This window comes from Heloderma suspectum, chromosome 4, assembly GCF_057233095.1.
Source record: "Heloderma suspectum isolate Gila_16-S chromosome 4, 16-S_ref, whole genome shotgun sequence".
NCBI lineage: Eukaryota > Metazoa > Chordata > Lepidosauria > Squamata > Helodermatidae > Heloderma > Heloderma suspectum.
Genome location: NC_139461.1, coordinates 304,941,599 through 304,951,419, shown reverse-complemented (window position 1 = coordinate 304,951,419; position 9,821 = coordinate 304,941,599). Strand labels below are relative to the sequence as shown.

Sequence of the window (9,821 nt, the reverse complement as noted above, 5' to 3'; positions counted from 1 at the left end):
ACCACAGTTCAAAAGCATCAATTCTTCGGCGCTCAGCCTTCCTTATAGTCCAGCTCTCACAGCCATACATTACTACTGGGAAAACCATAGCTTTGATTAGACACGACAGACCTTTGTCGGCAAGGTGATGTCTCTGCTTCTTACTATGCTGTCTAGGTTGGCCATAGCTTTCCTCCCAAGGAGCAAGCGTCTTTTAATTTCATGGCTACAGTCACCATCTGCAGTGATCTTGGAGCCCAAGAAAGTAAAATCTGTCACTGCTTCCATTTCTTCCCCTTCTATATGCCAGGAAGTGATGGGGCCAGATGCCATGATCTTCGTTTTTTTAATGTTGAGTTTCAAACCAGCTTTTGCACTCTCCTCTTTCACCCTCAACAAGAGGCTCTTGAGATCCTCTTCGCTTTCTGCCATTAGGGTGGTATCGTCTGCATATCGGAGGTTGTTGATAATTCTCCCGGCAATCTTAATTCCGACCTCTGATTCATCCAACCCGGCATTTCTCATGATGTACTCTGCATATAAGTTAAATAAGCAGGGTGACAATATGCAGCCTTGTCGTACTCCTTTCCCAATTTTGAACCAATTTTGAACGTTTAGAATACAATATTAAAAACACATTAAAAACAATTCCAATTCCAATTTAAAAAAAAACATTCAAGGAGCAGTAAAATGGACCAGCGTTATTCATGTAATTACAGCCCAGGGAAAGGTTGGGTGAACACGTGTATTGACAGGAGGTCTTTGAAAGATGCCACATTTTCCGCCTGCCGAACAGTACAAGGGAGGGTTTTCCAGAGGGTTGTGCCACTCAACCTCAGGGTATCGCATGGCGACATTCTATTCATTTTGGAATGACCAGCAAGGTGTCCTCTGATGATCTTAAAGGTTGGCTGGGTATGCATACGGGCAGGCAGTCTGCTAGGTATCCTGGTCCCGAGTTCGTTAGGGCTTTGTATGACAATAACATAACCTTTTACATGGCTCAGTAGCTAATAGGGAGCCAGTGTAGTTCTTTTAACACAGTTCGTGTTGGAGAACAAGATACCTTCCCAACTAGAAATCTGCTGCAGACTCCAATGAGGCCAAATTCCCAAGAACCCGACCTGTGGAGTCCACAGCAGACCAGTTCCACTCACCTCCGAATCCTTCGGATTTCCCATGGGGGGGAAATCTCCAGCATTATAAAATCTCCAGCGCCTGCCATTAGCCTATCGTGGGAAAATTACGACCATAATTGGTGTATTTTATGCCATTTGTGGCCATAAAGCATCTACTTTTACGTAAATCTGGTGGGCGCACGCAGGGCTCTGGGGAAATCCAGTGAGCCCAAGCATCCCAGATTTCCCCATGGAGGACCCCACCCTCAGACCGAACGTTGGGAGATTCACCCATCCCTGTTCACAACAGGGGTACAACCTCAAGGGAAGACAGTTGGATCTCAATCCAGAGGGTGTTGGGGCTCCTTCATACATTATGTTTCGTGGATACATTATGTTTCCTACATTGTTACGTCTACACCTAACAATGTAAAGTACACTCAGACAACAGCCAGAGTGGGATGCAGCCCACAGGTGGATGGACACAGTGACAATCCCTGATTTGACAATGAGACAAACTATACATGATCTAGCTCAGACTCGTATTTTCTTTAAAAAAAATAACTTTAAATAGCAGTCATGGCAGGGGTGGGGACCTGGACTAGGCTCATGGAGGAGATGGAGGATATCGTGACCCTCTCCTCTCACACTGTGGTCTTGATGAAAATCGCCTCGGTAAAGCTGCTGTTTGGGGCGCAACCTGCACATTGTGCTACATATGTATGGTGCAACTTCCTCCGTGTTTTTTCATTACATGATTTAGCTATGTTCCTATACAAGGCAATTTGCCTCGAGCTTTCTTAACACATCAGCAATATATCCTGACCATTTTATCTCTGTGGTTAACCCCAGCTACTCACTTCTGGGATGGAAGGAAGAAAAGAAAGGCTTTCTGATTCAAGAATGCAATTCTTGATTCAGGGTTTTAGCTGAATCTGCAGCCAGCTGCACCAAAAGCCAAGATCACAATGCTGGGGTCAGCATCCTAATAGCTCACCTGTTGGTACCGAGAGAGTCTCTTTCATTGAGCCTCAGAGAGAAGCACATGGCAAAACAAGAAACTTATTCCCTCACCTACCGACTTGTGCGTCGTCAGGCTACAGGGAAGCAAGCTCCTTTCTTCTCCATTTAGCACTGGAGGCAGTTTACAGCTTCAAAAAGGCTGTATTTCGCCACAGCATGGTGAACTGGAAGTAGAGCTCCAGCTTTTAAAAAGGAACTTACAGAGATGCTGCTCGACATCTGTAAGCAATTCTGTACTGGAGAGGTCTCCCGCTTTCCTTTTCCTAAACTGTCGTATTATTAGGCTGATGCTGCCCTCTACTGGAAAAAGGGGATTGCCACAAGATTCGCTATTGTTTGCACACACCCCCCCCAAATAGTACCTGTCATTACAACAGGCTGGAGTATGTAGAAGTACGGACCCCATGCCACAAAATGGCAGGAGGCAGGGGAGAGGTAGAGTGCATCTTTATGTATTCTACATGTGTGTGCACGCATATGCACACACACATTGTACAGCCCCTTGCAGGATCCCTCTGTGTGGACCCAAGTTGTTTTCTTATTGTTTCACCTGCGAGAGTGACTGGTGCCCAGCCTTCACTTATGTTGGGGGGGGGGGTAAAAAAAATGCAGCAGGGGTGCCACTGAGGTGGATGCTGAAACCTGCTCCAGGTGACACTAGCCATAGAGCATCACACCAATTCTGCTGGACCCCACCCTGTGTCTTTGGAGCACCCCGGTGAAGGCTGGTGTGCCACACCTTGGATAGCTCCTTTAGAGTTCTGACTGAAAACTGGAGTGGATCCACCACCCACTGACATCAGCGCCACCAGCCTCCACTGGATCACCCTAAAAGGTGGTAACAATATTATGAATTCATTTTTATGTATGTAAGTTAAGGCAAGAGTGCATGTGTGGGGGGAGACGAAAGAGAGAAAAGAGCAGAGAAAGGTAAACGAAGGGCTTCTTCCCATGGAGCTTTTATCCTGCTATTTAGACTGCTCACTCATGGAAGTTTGCGGACCCCTTAGGTGATGTTGTTAACCTCCAGGGTGTCTCCCGCACTAAATGACCTTTATTCCGTTTTTTAAAAGATCAGAGATAATGAGCTATTAGATTACTGTGCTTGAGTTGCGCTTCAGTTCCCTCGTGAAAAAGGAAAAGTGGCAAGAAGAGGAGCGAGACCACAGCGCCACCTAGTCGCTGTAAAATTAAACATACAGAAGACTCAGATCAGGGGGGAAAGGTGGAGGGAGAAGGAAGCGCGTGTAAAGGGAGCCCATCGTGATCCTGCATTTAAAATGGAAGCAGAACGCTCCATTTTAAATGCAGGATTTTAGGCTGGTGTAGAGATGTCAGATGTGATACACTGGGATATTATGGTATTCCTGAGTTTGCACTTACTGGCCCTGGAGTCCTCATACACTGTTGAAAGAAAGCAGCTGCTAAGATCTCAAAACCATTGCCCAGCAATGTGCCTTATCTCTCTGGCTAGCGGTCTCCATCACCCTAACCTCCACTGACCATCTGTTTTTAATGCCCATTAAGCTCCTCAATCCCATTCTGTTGTTCTTTTCCTCAGCTCTTTAAGCTGCTTCCTGGTTCAGGTCCCACAGAGGGAAACAAACTCGGAAGAGGTAAAGCTAGCAATGAATTTCTCTACCCCTCACCCCCCATCCTGCCCAATAAAAAGTGATCCAACATTACTCTGTTCTAGTGCTGTGCTGAAAATTTCTCCCATTTTTTTTTAACTATTCCCATTTAATTTAATAGAAAAATGGCTTTGGGGAAAAAATGCAGTGGTGAGGAAAACTTCAGAGAAATTCTCATGGGTTGGGTTTTTTGTGCTTACCTTACTTATGAGGTGGCCAAGGACTGTGCACACGGGTCCTGTTTTTCATTGTACAATCATCTCTCCGGCAGCCTGTAGCCTCCTCAGCTTCCCACACATCAATTAAAGCCCATGGCAGACGACATCATGAAGTAATTCCTCCCATAGGGCTTTTTTGGATCAGGAAGTGCAGGCAGCCAGGAAGGCTGCATGGAAAGATGGGTAATAGAAAGAAAACACACACACAGCACCCATGGCCACCTCACAGTGATTAGGTAAGCTCAAAAACACCACAAAAAGAAATTATGAAACACTTTGAGAATGAGGCAAAACAATGGAAGCCTCTTCCACTGGGTAAGAAAACGTGCAGAAAATTGGAGGACAGATTTTGGCACAGCATTAGCTCCACTGCCTAATCGGAGCTGGCCAAAGCGCTACCCCAACTCCCACCTGCATTATGGGGGATGCAAAATGGGGGCCTGTCTAGCAACACAGTTGATGCTGTGGCTACTTGCAGTGACAGCACAGAAAAACCAAAAACCCTTATGAGAAAAAAAAGAAGCTGTGCTACAACCTCTGCTGCCAATGGTGAGCTCTCCCTGTGAGAAACTGTTGAGAATTTCTCCTCCCCCTGGAGAAATTCGGTGAAATCGTCCTCTCAGTTTTTCTGCCTGCAATTAGTAGGGTAGAGAATTTCAAGGGGTCATTTGGGCACAGCTCTATTTTATTCCCTACACAGGAAACAAAAAGACAAAAATGTATTTTGTACATCATGTACAATTCCACACTTGGCTGCATGTACACATGATGCAGTCATCATATGGTCAACTCACTGTTATGCGCTTTACTTCCTGTATAGGGAAAGCAGTGAGTGAAGAGGATATCCAGCACTTGATGCAGCTGCAGACAAGAATGTGACAAGCAAGAGAGACTTTCCAGGATTTATTACATGTCCAAAAAGGTAAAATAGATAATTTTATTCCAAAAAAGGAAGACATAAGCATTCAAGTCAAAAAATAGGTTTGTTTTTGTTTCTTAAAAAAAACAAATACAAAATACAAATCCACCAAGCTACTAAATACGCTAGAAAAAAACTGTCTTCTTTAAGCACAGGCTTTTTGAACTGTATCTTAAATTTGAGTAATCCTCTAGAAAAAGCTGCCAGTCAGTTTACAGAGCAGAAACACCTCCAGAATTATTTTGACCCTGATCTTTTACGCTACGGAAATGGAAGCATCTCTCCTTCCCAAAACTAACCCAAAGAACATGCATGGAGAAGTCCTGCAAGTTGGTTTGGGGGTGGGGGGAGCATGTCCCCCAGATTGCCAACACCCATTCAGAAGTTTCTTCGGTGGAGATCCCTTTCTCAGGCAGGATCTTTACGGGCAGAAACCGGTTCACCAAGAGGAAGGAGGGTCTGCCTCTGAAGGTTCTGAAAGAGCAAAACATACCCTTATTGTACCAGGAATGCTTTCCTCTGCCACTCTCTTCCCTCTCATTGTTTACTTGCCAGTCCCATCTTGCACCTAACAAGATGGAATGGCAGCTTGTCGTCCCCTGCCCACCCCCAAATGTTAACTGTCTAAGCCCCTGGCTGCTCGCATGGCAATTGTTCCTAAGTATTCCAATGCAGACTTAAGACGTGGTTCAGTACAGGAGCATGGCCAAGAGGTAGGCTAACCAGCTGACAAATGAAAACCACTGGAAGTGGATGGCTGCAATGTCAGTGGGGTGGTGAATCAGCTCCGGGTTTCAGTCAGAACTCTGAAGGAGCTATCCAAGGTGCTCGATTCACCACCCCACTGACATTGCAGCCACCAGCCTCCACTGATGGGAGAACTTCAACCTCCCCTCTTGCAACAGCTGGACCCACACAGATTTATGTGAAGTGGGCCAAACCCACACGGCAGATCTGCCCTTGAAAACCGGCATGTCACGCCTTCACTAAGTGCTGCTTAGTAGATAACATACCATTGTAGACATGTCTACGTCCTGGCTTGAAAACACGGCCGGATATCCAGCGATGTGCACAGGTATGCCAGCCATGGCAGGTTATCTACCCAAGAGAAATGGTTTCTGCTGCAGTCTGCAGAAGGGGTGCAGAGCTTCTTTCAGCTTGAAAGGGCCAAATTTCATTTCGGAGAAGCTCTCAGGGGCCACGTTCCACTGATGGGTGGAGATGCAAGGACTTTGTTAAATCCATTCCATCTGTATTGCGCAGATTGTCAGGTGTCTTTCATTCCGTTCATGAAATTGAAGGTTTTTTTAATTCAAATTTTATTCTACTTGCACTAATTTGTATTAATTGTGAAAAACTGGTCTGCGTGTCCGTGGAATCTGCGTGGCTTGGAAAAAGTCAGTCCGCTGAAGGTTGGATGCCTAGAAATCCAAACTCATTTGGATCCGTTGTGGATTTCTCCAGCATCCCTAGCCGAAGGCAACAGGCATGGGGCCAAAATTACCAGCATATTTTAGTCTCAGGGTCTTGCTGCTATTTATCAAGCCTTAGGAGAGAGTCTTTCTCCCTCTTTTAGAACAGGGAAAAAAACTGTGGTTGGGGGGAAAAGGGGTAGGGCCATTTTCTTGGTGGCTACATGCTACCTCCAGGCAGTGAGCCTGTGTACACCAGTTGCTGGGGAACATGGGTGGGAGAGTGCTGTTGCACTTGGGTCCTGCTTGTGGGTTTCTGGTTGACAGCTGGCTGGCCACTGTGTGTACAGAATGCTGGACTAGATGGACCCTTGGTCTGATCCAGAATGGCTCTTTTTCTGTTATTAAGGGGGTGTGGCCATCTGGGGAACCTCTTGGGCTGGACTGGACCCTGGCAGTCCAGATTTGGGCCCCAGAATTATGGTTCTGCACCCCTGTGTTACAGTATATCAGACATGTACGAAGCTGCCCAAGGCCAAGAGTTCAAAGCTGGGCAGACTAGAAGAACAAGAAGTTGCCAGAGAAGACAATACATCCTGTCCTGACCACAAACTTGGTCTCTAAGGCAAGCTGCCAAAAAAACTCCCCTCCAATCAGCTGAGCATCCATACTTAATAGGATTACCACTTTCCCATGGTACTTCATTCAACGACTGGAAAAAGCAACCCACTTTGTTCCTAGGATGAGTGCAAGCATTGTCCTAGCTACTTTGGGGAGGGACAGTAGCTCAGTGGTAGAACATACATTTCGCACACTGAAGGCCCCAGGTTTAATTCCTGGCATCTCCAAGTAGGACCGGGACAGATGCCTGTCCGAAAACCTGGAGAGCTGCTGTCCGTCAGTGTGGACAGTACTGAGGTGGCTGGCCCAAATGCCTGAGTCTGTCTGTGGCAGGTTCCTATCTCTCCATCATCTGCTATGCTAGCCAAGTCACATGCAACAAGCAGGCCATCTCCTTGTCAAAGAAATAGTCAAAACTGATCACTTGATGCAGCAAGCACCATCATGAGAAGAAGCTGGTAGGTCCAAAGGCCTACCGAGGCAAGCACCCCATTTCCCAGTGGCCAACCAGATGCCTCTGGGAAACCCACAAGCAGGACACGAAGGCAACTGTTATTCAGAGGCATACTGGCCGATTCACTGGAGATGGCCTACAGACATCCTGACTGGTAGCTATTGATAGTCTTATCTTCTATGAATTTGTCTAATCCTCCTTTAAAGACCTTGACAGCCATAGCTATACTGTGTGGCAATGAATTCTACAGTTTTAACCATGCACTGTATGAAGTAGTACTTTCTTCTGTCAGTCCTGAAGCTCCCACCATTCAGCTTTGTGAGATGACCACAGGTTCTAGTATGACGAGGAAAAGAAAGATCTTCCCCACCTACTTTTTCCAAACCATGCTTAATTTTTCACCCTGTTAACATGTTTCCAATGCCACCAGCCTTTCTAAACCAAAAAGACCCAAACGTTTCCTCACAGGGGAGTTGCTCCAGGCTCCCATCACTTTGGTTATCCTTTTCATCTTAGAACAGCCGTTCCCCCAAGAGAAGAGTGTGTGTGTGTGTGTGGGGGGGGGAAATGTGTCTACTCCCCACAGTTTTTTTTTAAAGTCTTTGTATTGTCATTTTTTTAAAAAAAAAAGTATGCTTGCCCACTTGTTTAGAGCATCTTTTTAATCAAAAAAGATTGCAAATAGATTATCTCCTAATGTTACAGTTCTGGTCAATGGCGCTCTCTCTCTCTCTCTCTCTTTTAAAAAGAGGGACACTGTTCAAAGAGTGCCCCTTCTTCAAGTTCAAAGCTAGCCCACTAGTTACGGAGCTCTGCTGCTACTCCCACCGCCCCTCCTCACGCCACTGTATACAGATTAATATTACATTTATGTCTTGCCTTTTTTCTCTTACAAGAAACCTAAGGCAGAATACATGATCCTCCTCCTCTCCATTTTATCCTCAGAACAACCCTGTGAGGTAGGTTAGGCTGAGAGTCAGTGACTGGCCCAAAATCAGCAAGTGAGCTTCATGGCTGAGTGGTGCCTAGAACCTGGATTTCCCAAGTCCCAGTCCAAGGCTCTAACCACTACACCACGCCGGCTCACAGCTCACTGGCTCTACTGATGCTATTGTCCTTCAGTTGGGTTTCCTACATCGCTCTCCTTGCTCACCTTCCAGTTCAGGAAAGGAAGGCTTGAATGCTGTCCCGAATGACCCCTCTGCAGATGGGGCAGCACCTTAGATTCGAAGCACAGTCTGCACACACCACTAAGTGGCCACAAGGCACCAGGACGATGGACACGTCTTTGTCCATGCACACTTTGCACATGCGTTCCTCCTGAAGCTGGCGCAGCTTCTCCTCCATGCTCAAGAAAGATGCTAGGAAGAGGAAGAGGTTCAACAGACAGACCATAATAGCCCCGACAGCCTTGCACTCCACTACATCAGGGCACCAAAAAGAGGGCCCAGACTAGTCCCCGTAAGGTCTGGTTAAAATCCCAGCTGAGCCATAGATGCACAGAGAATGTATTCATGCATCATTTGCGAAGGGAAGTTCCTAGGTAGCAACTCCCTCCCTTCTCTAGTGGTGCAAACTGGTTATATGAATCCATCCTCTCGGGTATTTTTTTTTTTTTTTTAAAGAGCCAACCAACTCTGACAAAATGGTAAAAAAAAAAAAAAACCTTCTGGGTGAACCAATACACCACATGCATTTGCATGACAGGGTTTTGGTTGGGGGCGGGGGATGCTCTATAGTTTTAGTGCTGCACTGCTGTATAAAACTTTTTTATTTTCTTGTGTTAAAAGTTTCAGTTGTTTCTATTGTGTCTACAAGCTGCTCTGAGCGCCCAAATTGGTCGGAAGAGGCGGGACGTAAATGATTAAATCAGGGGTGGGAAACCTCCATTCCATGGGCAGGATGCAGCCCATGAGGGCCTCTGCATCTGGCCTGCAGTGTCCCCATTACCCCTTGCAGCATTTAGGGTTGAAAAGAATGCTTCCCGTGGTGCCAACGTTAAGTTTTTATCTAACCCTCCCCCAAGAAAACCCTAATTGCTCAAAGGGGGAATGGCAGGGGCACTAAGAAGGGAAGTTATACCGATCCTATGCTAATGCCGATGTGAATATCGGTGCCAAACAACCCCAGGCTCAGAAGTATGCAAATCGAGTTGTATCATCATTACTCTAACTGATTCTAGGGAATCTCTTATTTCCATCAGCGGTATGGGAACTCCCAAACCACAGAGGCAAGCACCTTTCTGAAAAGTTTCAGAATAAACTTGAAGCTGACAAACTGAATGCACTCAACTAATTCCCCACTTTTCAGTTGGGGCCCGATCCACAAAGCCACCAATAAGGCACCAAATTCAAGCCAGCTATTCAGGAATTAGAAATACTGAAGACCATTAGCTTCCAAATGCTTTTCCAAACACATGCTATTCAACCCATGTATGTCTTTGCTT

At 46.1% G+C, this 9,821-nt stretch overlaps 1 protein-coding gene across 3 annotated transcripts in view; it reads right to left on the bottom strand.

Annotated features, from left to right (window-relative positions):
* Positions 1 to 4,857: 4,857 nt before the first annotated feature.
* The window catches only part of BIRC7 (baculoviral IAP repeat containing 7), a 32,694-nt gene continuing 27,730 nt past the window's right edge, over positions 4,858 to 9,821 (bottom strand). The window contains exons 7-8 of one of the 3 annotated variants that reach the window (XM_084854378.1): positions 8,529 to 8,736; positions 4,858 to 5,362 (exon numbers count right to left, since the gene is read on the bottom strand). In XM_084854378.1, the coding sequence (XP_084710504.1) occupies positions 8,537 to 8,736 (200 nt within the window). In that variant the 3' untranslated portion in view covers positions 4,858 to 5,362; positions 8,529 to 8,536. The remainder of the gene's footprint in view (positions 5,363 to 8,528; positions 8,737 to 9,821) is intronic. The other 2 variants (XM_084854379.1, XM_084854380.1) reach the window with 2 other exon arrangements.